Below are 15,646 nucleotides of genomic sequence, written 5' to 3'. Positions count from 1 at the left end.
AATTCCAATATAACAAAGGAGCACTCGTAAGTGTAGGGTTTTATCGGTCAAGTGGGTGAAAAAAGAGACAAAGAATTCAGCTACTTCATCTATTTATTGAAGACGTTTCGTCTACTGCTCAGTAGACATCATCAGTTCATCTACAAAAAGAGTGTTATAAGAAACAACATCCAAAAGAGAGGTAAAAAAGCACTAGCGTTACCTTAAAAAGACATGTAGCAAAAGATAAGATGTACATAGTAAAAAAAACCTTATCCATGAACCAATGTAATGTATAAGTATGTAACATTTAAGTGTATAGTTAATATTTAAAAACTTTAGTACAGCCAAAGACAAGACCATGTGGTAACAGTCACATATAAAAAACAAGTGGAAAAAAGCTGGCTTGCTTTTTTTCAAAGTCAAGAATGAACCAAGAAAAAACCAGATTCACACTTCCAAAAATTTAGTAGTGTTTAAGCATACTTCATTTTAACCTTAGGCAACATCATTAAATGAATATAGTGCTAATATGCAACTTCGAAAATTTAAAGTTGAATAGTTACCAGCAGGTCATCCTAGCCCAACGGACACACAAAAGAAAATGGAGTTTGAATTATCAGGTGTAAACTGACATCTCGCCAAGAGGCAGGCAACCTTTAAAAAATTTTATAACAAAGAGTGACTGACAACTGCAGCGCAGCGCGGTAAAATTTAAATTGATGTATTTAAAACAGTTATAAAAGTGTTTAAAAAGTGAAAGTAATATCAAGAAGTAATCAAGGGATGTACCTTATACCTCGTAGACAAGAATCACAGTTTATTTTAAACAAGTGAGGGCACTTCACACAATTATATGGAAAAGTGCCTACGTTAGTACTGGTCATCCAGTTACTAACGAATATATAAGATAGTACAATAGTATAACTCCCATATATCGCAGCTCAAAATGCAAGAAAAAATATGCAATAATTTAAGAAAATTTATAAATCAGTTTAGCAAATTGTAATTTATAATTAATATCAATAATGCAAAATTTTATCCTATGGAAAATTTTAAATTGTTCAATCTATTAAGTAACTGTTATTATCAAAAAAAAAAGTGGGAAAAGCTTGAAAAAACCACCAAAAACTTTTTTACAATAAAATAATTTAAGTGTAATAACATCTACTGATTCCGCAAGATCAATATTAAAAGAAGTGGGAAAAGCCTGAAAACCACAAAAACTTTTTTACAATATAATAATTTGAGTGTAATAATACCAACTAATTCTGCAAAATCAATGCATGGTATATTTGACTCAAGTTACTGATGTCAGTTCTCTTGTTAAGTACATTAGAGGTTTTTAATATGAAACACATCTCTAAGAACTGTCTTTTCGACAGGTTGCGTTCATTGCAAAGGATCTTGGCTTCATCAAAGTCCACCTTATGTTTTGTATCTATTGCATGTTGGGCTAAGGCACAAGTTGGTTTTTTCAAATTGATATCACTACGGTGTGAAATTAAACGTGATTTTAAAGCTCGCTTTGTCTGCCCTACATAACATGCGTCACATTCAGCACAAGGTATGTGGTAGACCACATTAACCTGTTCCAAAGGGGACAAGGGTGTTTTAGTCTTAGAGAACAAATTTCTGACTGATCTTGCGTTCTTAATTGCAATCTTAACAGGAATATTATTATTTTTATATAGTTTAATAAGTTTATCAGTAACCTGAGGAAAATAAGGAAGTGAAGAAAACTGGGAAACAGGAGTCCCAAGATTAGTAGTAGGCAGAATTGTGATGTTAACAGTATTATTCGATATTGATCTAAGTTGGTCACCATTGGGTATGTCGTTCAGAGAAGAACCGTAACTTTGGGAAAAAAGAAATTTATTGATAAGGGATGAAGGGTAGGAATTATCTACCAATATACTTCTGAGTAACAGAAGGGATTCCCTTCGATTAACCGGATGTGTCAACCTATGTAGCCTGCAGCTTAAAGCTTTAATAAGATTTATTTTATATTTAAAAGGATGACAAGAATGGTAGTTGAGAAACCTATTAGAGGCCATTGGTTTCCTATACCAGCTTGTACAGAGTGTGTTATCTCCACTTCTAGTGACACGCATGTCCAAGAAGGGGATACTCTGGTTGTTGGGGTCCTCGAGTTCACATGTGAACTGCAAGTGAGGATCAAACCCATTGAAGATGGACAAGGTGGCCTGAGTCTTGTCTGGTGGTAAGGCTAGTAATAGGTCGTCCACATAACGTTTAACAAAAGGAACTTGAAAATCTAAATAACCCAGCCGGTCAGAAACTAAATCATCCAAAACATAATTCACTAGGATGGGTGAAATCTAGGAACCCATTGGTGTCCCAAAAATTTGTAAATAAAATTTGTCGTTGAAGACCAAAAAATTAGTGTCAAACACTAATTGGAGCAATTCTGCAAACACTTCCCAGGAAACTGGAGAATTAGGTTGGATAATATTCCAATGATTTCTTAGTGAAGTAAGGACACTAGCCAAGGGAAGGTTAGTAAAAAGTGAAACTACATCAAAACTCACCAAAATATAACCATGTGGTAGCTTCAAGTCATTAATAAATTCACTAAATTGAAAAGAGTCAACAATGTTGTAATCATTATTGTAATTATAAGATTTTGACAAGATATCAGTCAAAAATTTAGCAATATGTATATTAGGTGAATTAATTGAGGAAACAATAGGCCTCATGCTCAATGTGGGCTTGTGAATTTTGGGCAGACAATAAAATCTTGGAGCATAACCATCATAATTATGTAATGACTTAGCTAAAGTTTGATCTATGATCTTAATATTTTTTAAGTGAGTAATGAATTTATTAATTTTGTTAGAAAATTTTGAACAGGGGTTTGAAGTAAGAGGTTGGTAGTACCTAACGTCATCTAACAATGATTGACTGAGGCTGATGTATTGATCTTTATCCATAAGAACAGTGGCATTGCCTTTGTTCTCACCAGTGACAAAGGCAATGCCACTGTTCTTATGGATAAAGATCAATACATCAGCCTCAGTCAATCATTGTTAGATGACGTTAGGTACTACCAACCTCTTACTTCAAACCCCTGTTCAAAATTTTCTAACAAAATTAATAAATTCATTACTCACTTAAAAAATATTAAGATCATAGATCAAACTTTAGCTAAGTCATTACATAATTATGATGGTTATGCTCCAAGATTTTATTGTCTGCCCAAAATTCACAAGCCCACATTGAGCATGAGGCCTATTGTTTCCTCAATTAATTCACCTAATATACATATTGCTAAATTTTTGACTGATATCTTGTCAAAATCTTATAATTACAATAATGATTACAACATTGTTGACTCTTTTCAATTTAGTGAATTTATTAATGACTTGAAGCTACCACATGGTTATATTTTGGTGAGTTTTGATGTAGTTTCACTTTTTACTAACCTTCCCTTGGCTAGTGTCCTTACTTCACTAAGAAATCATTGGAATATTATCCAACCTAATTCTCCAGTTTCCTGGGAAGTGTTTGCAGAATTGCTCCAATTAGTGTTTGACACTAATTTTTTGGTCTTCAACGACAAATTTTATTTACAAATTTTTGGGACACCAATGGGTTCCTCGATTTCACCCATCCTAGTGAATTATGTTTTGGATGATTTAGTTTCTGACCGGCTGGGTTATTTAGATTTTCAAGTTCCTTTTGTTAAACGTTATGTGGACGACCTATTACTAGCCTTACCACCAGACAAGACTCAGGCCACCTTGTCCATCTTCAATGGGTTTGATCCTCACTTGCAGTTCACATGTGAACTCGAGGACCCCAACAACCAGAGTATCCCCTTCTTGGACATGCGTGTCACTAGAAGTGGAGATAACACACTCTGTACAAGCTGGTATAGGAAACCAATGGCCTCTAATAGGTTTCTCAACTACCATTCTTGTCATCCTTTTAAATATAAAATAAATCTTATTAAAGCTTTAAGCTGCAGGCTACATAGGTTGACACATCCGGTTAATCGAAGGGAATCCCTTCTGTTACTCAGAAGTATATTGGTAGATAATTCCTACCCTTCATCCCTTATCAATAAATTTCTTTTTTCCCAAAGTTACGGTTCTTCTCTGAACGACATACCCAATGGTGACCAACTTAGATCAATATCGAATAATACTGTTAACATCACAATTCTGCCTACTACTAATCTTGGGACTCCTGTTTCCCAGTTTTCTTCACTTCCTTATTTTCCTCAGGTTACTGATAAACTTATTAAACTATATAAAAATAATAATATTCCTGTTAAGATTGCAATTAAGAACGCAAGATCAGTCAGAAATTTGTTCTCTAAGACTAAAACACCCTTGTCCCCTTTGGAACAGGTTAATGTGGTCTACCACATACCTTGTGCTGAATGTGACGCATGTTATGTAGGGCAGACAAAGCGAGCTTTAAAATCACGTTTAATTTCACACCGTAGTGATATCAATTTGAAAAAACCAACTTGTGCCTTAGCCCAACATGCAATAGATACAAAACATAAGGTGGACTTTGATGAAGCCAAGATCCTTTGCAATGAACGCAACCTGTCGAAAAGACAGTTCTTAGAGATGTGTTTCATATTAAAAACCTCTAATGTACTTAACAAGAGAACTGACATCAGTAACTTGAGTCAAATATACCATGCATTGATTTTGCAGAATTAGTTGGTATTATTACACTCAAATTATTATATTGTAAAAAAGTTTTTGTGGTTTTCAGGCTTTTCCCACTTCTTTTAATATTGATCTTGCGGAATCAGTAGATGTTATTACACTTAAATTATTTTATTGTAAAAAAGTTTTTGGTGGTTTTTTCAAGCTTTTCCCACTTTTTTTTTTGATAATAACAGTTACTTAATAGATTGAACAATTTAAAATTTTCCATAGGATAAAATTTTGCATTATTGATATTAATTATAAATTACAATTTGCTAAACTGATTTATAAATTTTCTTAAATTATTGCATATTTTTTCTTGCATTTTGAGCTGCGATATATGGGAGTTATACTATTGTACTATCTTATATATTCGTTAGTAACTGGATGACCAGTACTAACGTAGGCACTTTTCCATATAATTGTGTGAAGTGCCCTCACTTGTTTAAAATAAACTGTGATTCTTGTCTACGAGGTATAAGGTACATCCCTTGATTACTTCTTGATATTACTTTCACTTTTTAAACACTTTTATAACTGTTTTAAATACATCAATTTAAATTTTACCGCGCTGCGCTGCAGTTGTCAGTCACTCTTTGTTATAAAATTTTTTAAAGGTTGCCTGCCTCTTGGCGAGATGTCAGTTTACACCTGATAATTCAAACTCCATTTTCTTTTGTGTGTCCGTTGGGCTAGGATGACCTGCTGGTAACTATTCAACTTTAAATTTTCGAAGTTGCATATTAGCACTATATTCATTTAATGATGTTGCCTAAGGTTAAAATGAAGTATGCTTAAACACTACTAAATTTTTGGAAGTGTGAATCTGGTTTTTTCTTGGTTCATTCTTGACTTTGAAAAAAAGCAAGCCAGCTTTTTTCCACTTGTTTTTTATATGTGACTGTTACCACATGGTCTTGTATTTGGCTGTACTAAAGTTTTTAAATATTAACTATACACTTAAATGTTACATACTTATACATTACATTGGTTCATGGATAAGGTTTTTTTTACTATGTACATCTTATCTTTTGCTACATGTCTTTTTAAGGTAACGCTAGTGCTTTTTTACCTCTCTTTTGGATGTTGTTTCTTATAACACTCCTTTTGTAGATGAACTGATGATGTCTACTGAGCAGTAGACGAAACGTCTTCAATAAATAGATGAAGTAGCTGAATTCTTTGTCTCTTTTTTCACCCACTTGACCGATAAAACCCTACACTTACGAGTGCTCCTTTGTTATATATATATATATATATATATATATATACTTGGCTTTCAATCAGCTGCATACCCAATAACTTCAACCCCTTCTTGCCTACCAGATCAGCTGTTACCTTAGAGGATATATATATATATATATATATATATATATATATATACATATCATTTTATCATTTTATATATATATATATATATATATATATATATATATATATATATATATATATATATATATATATATACAAATAAACACACTTTTTTCAAGAAATCAAATTAAGAGAATGCAACGCGAATTTTTTTCTTAATTTCGAAGATATTCCAGGCGTTAAGCTGTCTCTAAGAGAAATTAGTACAAAAGATTCTAAATTTGGAGGGTTTATAAATGATACTGCAATAAGAAATGTTTTTCAAAATTAGGTAAGTGTAAAAGGTCTAACGTATTTTGCAACTCTAAATGCCATAGTGCCTCAACATGTGAGAATAAACACTAATAATTGTTTTATTTTAATTACGACAATATAAAAATAATAATCATTTAAATTAAATTTCGTAATTTGTTAGATCATGTTTAATAAAACGTCCCTTTTTAATTTAAATGTTTGTTATTTTTATATTGTCTTAATTAAAATAAAACAATTAGTGTTTATTCTCACATGATAAGGCATTATGGCATTTAGGGTTGCCCAATACGTTAGACCTTTTACACGTTCATAATTTTGAAGAACGTTTCTTATTGAAGTAGCATTTTATAAAGCCTTGTCCTCAAAATTTAGAATATTTTGTACTAATTTCTCTTAGAGATAGTTTAACGTCTGGAACATCTTCGAAGTTAAGAAAATTCTATTTGCATTCTCTTATTTGATTTCTTCAAAAAGTGTGCTTATTGTTCCGTATTTCATGCCACCTCTATATAAACCGTCAATAATTGTTCTATCTTGTATAATACCCAAAATATTTCGAGTATCTCCTTTGGCTCTATTAAAGCTGGGGATAGGTATTGTTACAGTTTTTCCGATCGAAATTGGAGGTTTGTGGTTTGTTGTACTTGCCACAAAGAGAGCTCATACGTGTATAATTTGTAATCAGTTGGTATATGTTCTGTGTGCTGACAGCACACTTGGTGCATACTATCAACATTTTGAAAGAAAAGTTACATGCATGCGTTGTGCACAGACAGAAACGATTAAAAGAAATAAACGAAAAGTGATTGAAGGTCTTCATGCTCAGACTAATGCTATAAAACAATTAAGTAAGTGAAAAAAAATTCCTCCACTTTCGATCGGAAAAACTTTAACAAAACCTATCCCCAGCTATGATACAGCCAAAGGAGATGCTCGAAATATTTTGGGTATTATACAAGATAAAACAATTGACGGTTTATATAGAGTTGGTACGAAATACGGAACAATAAACACACTTTTTTTCAAGAAATCAAATTAAGAGAATGCAACGCGAATTTTTTTCTTAATTTCGAAGATATTCCAGGCGTTAAGCTGTTTCTAAGAGAAATTAGTACAAAAGATTCTAAATTTGGAGGGTTTATAAATGATACTGCAATAAGAAATGTTTTTCAAAATTAGGTAAGAGTAAAAGGTCTAACGTATTTTGCAACTCTAAATGCCATAGTGCCTCAACATGTGAGAATAAACACTAATTGTTTTATTTTAATTAAAACAATATAAAAATAATAAACATTTAAATTAAAAAATGACGTTTTATTAAACCTAATCTAACAAATTACGACATTTAAATAGTTGATCGGGGTTTGACTAGTCAAACCCCGATTTCATAAAATTAAATTTCGACCTTTGCCTGACCAACTTAGTCTCTCCTAGGTTTGACTAGTCCAAGGCCGAAACTGTAATTTATTTCGGGCTTTGACTAAGACCGTCAGTCAGACCTGAGGATTGCCTAGTCAAACCTAGGAGTGCCTGAAATTCGGGCTTTGACTATAACATATACATAACATATTTTGTTACATTTCAACTTTGTTACAAATATGTAATACCTATTTATTTTCCAGCTGGATATGTCTCAGTCAATATCATACTTCCAAGGATACCTGAAGAACTGAGAGATGAATACCTGAGGGATTATATTAAAGAAATCGAAAGTGGAGGTCACATATTATCGATGGAAAGAGATGGCAAACAAAAGACATACACAAAAGCGAATTTATTTATTACTGTAATGGACAAATACGAATAAATATTTAATTTATATTAATTCCAGTTTGTATAAAATTTGTCGTAGGGTTCCAAAATTTTGGAACCCTACGGAACCCTTAATTTTTTTATGTAATGACAATTACATAAAAATACTTAACGTTTCGATTTCCACTCCAGAAATCGTTCTCAAAAGAATAAATTTAAGAACAATAATTTGTTAATAAAGTGTGTATAACCCCCAAAACAATAATTTGGCGATTGTACCCACCTTTTTGTACACACCAATGCCTAAGAACGTTCCTCATCTGACGTTTTCGCCAGTTTAGGAAAATCACATCTTCCTAAATCCTTCACTTCTTTTTAAAATAGGAATATTAGAAAATCCCTTCTGTTAATGTATTAACACCCCCTGGGAGATTTAAATCATATATTCTTCGAATGTTTAAAACATGAAAATTCTACCAAAGAATTATTATCAAAATTGTATAGGTAATCTAAATATCTCAGGTCCAATCAATTTATCATTTTTAACTGCTTTATTTATCAAATCAGTCTCTGACCTGTTAATTATTATTAGTGGAGTCACTGAAGGTTTTCACCTCCGATTTCGTTGAAAATTGGTGAGTAGTTAGAAGATACTTCAAGGAACAAAGGTGACATTATGCCAACTTGCGCTTTTACCCTGGGGGTGGATGCCAATCGGGGGGTGAAATTTTGCTTAATAAATAAAATACCAAAAATCGATAGAGGAGCAACTTCTAAGCAAAATTTGTTATATAAAGTTATTAACATAATTCAATACTTTTTGAGTTATTAAATATCAAAAATTTTATTTTTTCTTAAAAAAAATGCATGTTTTAAAGCTGTTTTTCACGTATTACTCAAAAACTACACACACCGGCAAAATTAGCCGAACACCTTAAAAATGGGACATGTTTGATGTCTCGAATTTCCTAAACCCCTGGTCCGATTTGGATGATTCTTTTAGTATATTATAGCCTTATTATTTAAGAATATAGTTGTAGTAATATTGTTGCTAGACAGGTAAATATCATTTTATACCGGGTGTACCAATCATACTGTGTTTTTTTCTTAAAGTTTGGAACACGCTGTGGAATATTCTAGCATATGTAAAATATTAAATTTAATACCCAATTGTAGACTTAGGCTTTCTTAACATTTTCCTATTTGATTAGTTTACTTATGTGAGATAATAAAAAAGTTATGTGCGTTAACAACTATCCATGTTTTTCATCAATAAATCCTCATAGAAGGGGAGGAAAGTATACTAAATTTGCAGTTACTCGAGCGATATGGGGACCTATTGGATTGTGAAGAGTATGTGCTAAAACCAGAAAAAGGTTAAGTTAAGTTTTCAATAAAGTGGGGGACTTTTCATTTTTTAAGTTTAATTTTCCATTTGAAACAATCATTTTTCTCCGATTATAGATAGCGCTATCTATCCATAATTCGAAAAAATATGTCGAATAAAAATTGCTTATTTTTACGTAAAGAATCCAAATCTGCAATAAAAATTGGGGGCTTGTATTAGAGATTTTAAATTAAATCCCCCACCCCACCTCCGTGGGGGCTCGTGACACCCCACGGAGAGGGGTGGGGTGTAAATTAAAAATTTTAAATACGAACCCTGCGATATTTCACGAAATGAACATCAGATCGTAAAACTGCAAAATACACCTATTCAATATTTTTCAAAAATCTATCGAATGGCACCAAACACGACCCCCATGGAGGTGCGGTGGGGGGTTACTTTAAAATCTTAAATAGGATCCCCCAATTTTTATTGCAGATTTGGATCCTTGACGTAAAAATAAGCAACTTTTATTCGCAACATTTTTTCCATTTATGGATAGATGGCGCTATAATCGGAAAAAACGATTGGTGGAAATGGAAAATTAAATTAAAAGTGGAGAGTCCCACACTTTATGGAAAACTTAACTTAACTTTTTTTGGTTTTAGCACCCACTCTTCACAATCCAATAGGTCCCCATAACGGTAGAGTAACTTCAAATTCAGCATACTTTCCTCCCCTACTATGAGGATTTATTGCTAAAAAACATGGCTAGTTGTTAAAGCACATAACTTTTTTATTTTCCAACATAAGCAAATGAATCAAAAAATAAAATGTTAAGAAAGCCTAAGTCTACAACCAAGTTTTAATTTTAATATTTTATATATGCTAGAATATTCCACAGGGTGTTCCGAACTTTAAGAAAAAAAGACAGTATGATTGTAACACCCGGTATAAAATAACATTTACCTGTCTGGCAACAATATTATTACAGCAATATTGTTAAAAAATAAGGCTATAACATACTAAAAGAATCACTCAAATCGGACAACAGGTTTAAGAAATTCGAGACATCAAATATGTCCCATTTTTAAGGTGTTCGGCTAATTTTGCCGGTGTGTGTATAAGCTTTTGTAAAAAAACTGTTATTACCAAAATTTTTTTTTCCATAATCATCACTACGATGATGATTATTACAATTACAATCTGGTCATACTTGACCAATGAGCAATTTTAATCTAACCTAAATTATTACTGTTCCTTAAAATTAAGAGCTTGCCCCATAGCGTCTCTTATCTAACCTAACAAGATAGTGCACTATTCTAGCATACACACTAACGCGCACAAGCACTATGCTCTGCTTTTCACTATCACCTATCACTTAAACTAGTTCATAAGGTTTTGTCCTCTTCAGTCTTCTAACTTGCCCAGTAGTATCGAGGAGCTGGATTGCCTCAATATTCTCGTGCATGTGAAGTCGTTGCTCGTGACTTCCTGCCATCTTCTTGATGATTATTTCCACAGTTTCCATTCCTAGGTCCTTATGGAGATCACTGTTTGTAACATACCAAGGAGCATCTACAATATTTCTTAGTATTTTGTTCTGGAATCTTTGTATTACTGTTATATTACTTGGTCTAGTACACCCCCATAGTGGGCATCCATAAGTCCATACAGGTCTCAATATTTGTTTGTAAATTAGTAACTTATTATGCATCGACAGTGTGGAGTTTCTTCCAATTAGCCAATACATTTTTTTATATCTTATATTTAGTTCTTCCCTTTTTTTCTTAACGTGCACCTTCCAGCGTAGTTTTGCATCTAATGTTATACCCAAATACTTAGCAGTATCTGCATATGGTACTTGGATATTGCTGATTATAACTGGTATATATTGTATTTTTTTGTTGGTGAAATTAACATGGACAGATTTAGCTTCACTTAGCCTGATTCTCCATTTTTGGGTCCACTTATAGATTTGGTTAACTGCTATTTGGACCTTGTTGGTCGCCTCTTCACTTGTCGTCCCTACTGCTTCAATAGCTGTATCATCAGCAAAGGTGGCAACTGTGTTGTTTTCCATTACAGGTATATCACACGTGTATAGTAGGTATAGGACCGGACCCAACACACTGCCTTGTGGAACACCTGCTCTAATTTCTTTTAAGTCTGAAAAACAGTCGTCTTGCTTAATTCTAAAATGTCGTCCTTTTATGTATGACTGTAAAAGTTTTGAGTACTGTATAGGTAAAAAACATTTTAGTTTGTATGTTAAACCTTCATGCCAGACTTTATCAAAAGCCTGTGCAGCATCAAGAAGTACAGTTGAACAGACTTTCTTTTCTTCTAGGGATCTTTCGATAACATTTGTGATTCTGTGCACCTGGTCAATTGTTGAATGCTTATTTCTAAATCCGAATTGATGTGTCGGTATCAAATTCCTTGCTTCAATAATTGGTTTTATTCGCTTAAGGACCAGTTTCTCAAACAGCTTCGATATTACAAGAAGCAGAGATATCGGTCTGTATGACGAAACCTCATGTGCTGGTTTTCCTGGTTTAGGAATCATAATGACTTCCGCCATCTTCCATATCATTGGTACATATTTTAATCTGAATGCACCGTTAAAGAGGTTTGTTAATTTTACGATAGCTCTTCGGGGAAGATTTTTCAACAGCTCACCCGTAATTAGATCATAGCCCGGAGCTTTCTTCGGATTAATATTTTCCCTTATTTCTTCAAGTACTTCTTTTGGTGTAGTTAGCCTAATTTCTTTTTCGTAATCTGACGTTCCAAATTTTTAAACTGTTCCACAACTAAACCCTGTTCCAGTGTTCCCGTATATCAAAGTTTGTCCGACTAGACATCGTTAAGCTATTAACAAATTTTCAGTTTGCTATTAATCAACTTTTTTTGGTAAGCGGAATCCAGGCCTAATACACAAACAACTTTCAACATTTATAAGTATTTAAATGCTGACGTTTATATTCAAATTAGTTTATAAATTATTTCGTTCAGAGAATTCGGGTTTTTGTCACTAATCTTTTTTACATAATTTTTTATAAGAACACAAGAACGACTTACTTTACAACAAACAAATATTAGCTGTTTTGTTAAGCAGTTAAAAATTAAATTGTGACGAGACAACAGTTCACAAGTTATTTCAAAAAAAAGATTCCTGAGTTATGGGTAAAGAGCAACTGTTTTACTCAAATAGTAGCACAGAATACATTCCAGAAATGTAGACATCTACTAAAATGGAAAAATAACGAAAGTATTCTTAAGTTTGGCGAAGCAGATGGAAATACTTCAGTCACCTCAGTGCTACCAGAATTACCCAAAGATTACAAAGAGTATGTTCTGACTGATGTATCACCTGATATGGTAGAATATATGAAGAAAAATCTAAATATACCCAGAAGTAAGATCATGCAACATGATATAGGTACAATTAAGCTTCAAGACGAACTCAAAAACAAGTTTGATCATATTATTAGCATTTTTGTGATGCACATGTTACCGAATCCAAGGTAAGAGTTTTCTTTTTTACTGTGTTTTTCAATAAAAGGTATGACCTTTCTCTTGATACTGCCACTCTCGTTACTTCTTGTTTAAGTGCCGTCTCTCAATCCGAGGTTGGTTATCATCATCACTATCTTTACTCTATCTACCGCGCACGCAGCTCGAAAGAGTTCTATAGAACTGCATTCAAATCAGTCCCTTAAATTTTTCAACCATAACATTCTCCTTCTTCCTATACTCCTTTCTCCTCTTTATCTTTCCTTGTATTATCAGTTTTAACATGTCCCCTGTAGTAAAAATGCCTTTTACAAAATTAGGCTTTTATTCACATAAAACTTGACAGTAGAATTAATTTGAATGACAAAACAATTAATCAATAAAATAAACAATGACAAAAGAATACTAAATTATACTACATTCACCCGACCCTATTTTTAAACAAAATCTTGCAAATATCTTGGTGTATTTTTAGTTCTAGCTGATTTACGGCTAGATTGAAAATCTGAATTTTCCAATCTTGGTTCATGATTATCATCAGGTACTTGATTCGGTTCTTGAATAGATACATTTTCTATGTCCTCTGGTATTGACTCAGTAGTGGAATTCTCTAGTGTATTATTTGGACTTTCATTTTCATCTTCATCGTTATCTTGATTCAATAATTTCAGGTCACCTCTAGGAGCTAAATGCTTCGTTGAAACTGTACTTTTCTTTCCGTTTGGATACTGTATTAGGACGTAATCTGAATTGGCTTCTAAAAGATCAACCTCAAAGATCAAACTAAGCGCGGAACATGCGTAGGTGTTTACTAAACACTGTTTAGTGCCTTAAACAAATTTCTACTGTTAAGGTGTGAACGAAGCAGCTGTTTTACCCTTCGTGTAAACTCCGCAGTTATCTCAGTTTTCATTTGCTTATGGTCAATTTTCCGCGCTTTGCTTCACTGCAAGATATTTAGACATATCGTTTTCACCCATGGCCTCGATGTTCTAGCCATTTTGCATATCGAATCGTCCGGGCTGTACTTTTCCTCTGACTATATTTAAAACACGGCACTTGTCTAGTCCGAAATGCATACTAATGTCATTTGAAAAGGATTCTACAGTTCTTAGCATCTCATCTAGTTGGTTTCGAGTGGAAGCCATTAATTTCAAATCATCCATATACAACAGATGATTAAGTTTCGCCACCACATTGTTGTTATTTTTGATGCTAAAACCTGCGTCATTGGAGTTCAATAGCCGAGATAGTGGGTTCATAGCCAGACAGAACCACAGTGGACTTAAGGAATTTACACGCCCCTGCTGATTGCGATATTTTCAGTTTCGATGTTATTTTCACTAGGTATTTGAAGGTGAATTCTACTCTTCCACTCCGTCATTATATGCTGTAAAAAGGTCACTATATTATCATCGACTTTATATATTCTCAATATATCTATAAGCCATTCTATATGCCATGCGGCACTGAGTCAAAGGCCTTCTTGTAATCAATGAAGGCAGTAAATAGGTTCCTCTTTTTGGAATATGCTTGATTAGAAATGACTGAGTCGATGATTAGTTGTTGTTTGCAACCCATGGAACCCTTAGCGCATCCTTTCTGTTGAGGCTCTATGATATTGTTCAGTGCACAGTGTTGGTAGATACGCCGGGCTACACAGGATGTGACCAATTTATACGGTAAGCTCAGGAATCCGCTCATGAACTTCAACAGGGACTTGATCTTCAATTACTACATTATTATGAATCTCCCGTTCGACTTCGCTTCTGATGGTATTGCGTCTAGTCTCTGGGATAAGGTTGTATTTGTCTAGGATAAGGTTGTAGGATATTTTTCAATATTATTAATGTTTCTATTGGGTTGAAATCTTACTTTGCTTTTTAGTTTATACAATATTTCGTTCAGAGAATTCGGGTTTTTGTCCCTAATCTTTTTTACATAAATTTTGATAAGAACACAGAAACGACTTCCGTTACAACAAACAACAAATAATAGTAGTTTTGCTTCAATCAAAAATAATTGTTTGCCACGAGACAACAGTTTACAGTGATCTCAAAAAAATGATTCCTGAGTTATGGGTAAAGGGCAACTGTTTTACTCAAAGAGTAGCACAGAATACATTCCAGAAATGTAGACATCTACTAAAATGGAAAAATAACGAAAGTATTCTTGAGTTTGGCGCAGCAGATGGAAATACTTCAGTCACCTCAGTGCTACCAGAATTACCCAAAGATTACAAAGAGTATGTTCTGACTGATGTATCACCTGATATGGTAGAATATATGAAGAAAAATCTAAATATACCCAGAAGTAAGATCATGCAACATGATATAGGTACAATTAAGCTTCAAGACGAACTCAAAAACAAGTTTGATCACATTATTAGCATTTTTGTGATGCACATGTTACCGAATCCAAGGTAAGAGTTTTCTTTTTAGTGTGTTTTTCAATAAAAGGTATGACCTTTCTCTTGATACTGCCACTCTCGTTACTACTTGTTTAAGTGCCGTCTCTCAATCCGAGGTTGGTTATCATCATCACTATCTTTACTCTATCTACCGCACACGCAGCTCGAAAGAGTTCTATAGAACTGCATTTAAATCAGTCCCTTAAATTGTTCAACCATAACATTCTCCTTCTTCCTATACTCCTTTCTCCTCTTTATCTTTCCTTGTATTATCAGTTTTAACATGTCCCCTGTAGTAAAAATGCCTTTTACAAAATTAGGCTTTTATTCACATAAAACTTG

The 15,646-nt window shown here is 33.3% G+C and overlaps 3 protein-coding genes across 5 annotated transcripts in view; all 3 read left to right on the top strand.

The window, feature by feature from the left end:
* LOC114326262 (juvenile hormone acid O-methyltransferase-like) overlaps positions 1–8,121 on the top strand; it is a 95,890-nt gene extending 87,769 nt beyond the window's left edge. Inside the window, exon 5 of the mRNA XM_028274574.2 lies at positions 7,919–8,121. Coding sequence (XP_028130375.1) covers positions 7,919–8,103 — 185 coding nt within the window. The 3' untranslated portion in view covers positions 8,104–8,121. The remainder of the gene's footprint in view (positions 1–7,918) is intronic.
* Positions 1–15,646, top strand: part of LOC114326250 (juvenile hormone acid O-methyltransferase-like) — a 164,392-nt gene that overhangs the window by 45,033 nt on the left and 103,713 nt on the right. The window lies entirely within an intron of this gene.
* Positions 12,448–15,646, top strand: part of LOC114326260 (juvenile hormone acid O-methyltransferase-like) — a 36,312-nt gene continuing 33,113 nt past the window's right edge. For 2 of the 3 annotated variants that reach the window (XM_028274572.2, XM_028274571.2), the window contains exon 1: positions 14,916–15,316. In XM_028274572.2, coding sequence (XP_028130373.1) covers positions 14,958–15,316 — 359 coding nt within the window. In that variant the 5' untranslated portion in view covers positions 14,916–14,957. Of the gene's footprint in view, positions 12,906–14,915; positions 15,317–15,646 lie in introns of those variants that run through there. The other variant, XM_028274573.2, reaches the window with a different exon arrangement.

This window comes from Diabrotica virgifera, chromosome 2 (genome assembly GCF_917563875.1).
Source record: "Diabrotica virgifera virgifera chromosome 2, PGI_DIABVI_V3a".
Lineage (NCBI taxonomy): Eukaryota > Metazoa > Arthropoda > Insecta > Coleoptera > Chrysomelidae > Diabrotica > Diabrotica virgifera.
Note: the sequence above shows the minus strand (reverse complement) of the source record. Positions and strands in the feature narration are given on the sequence as shown.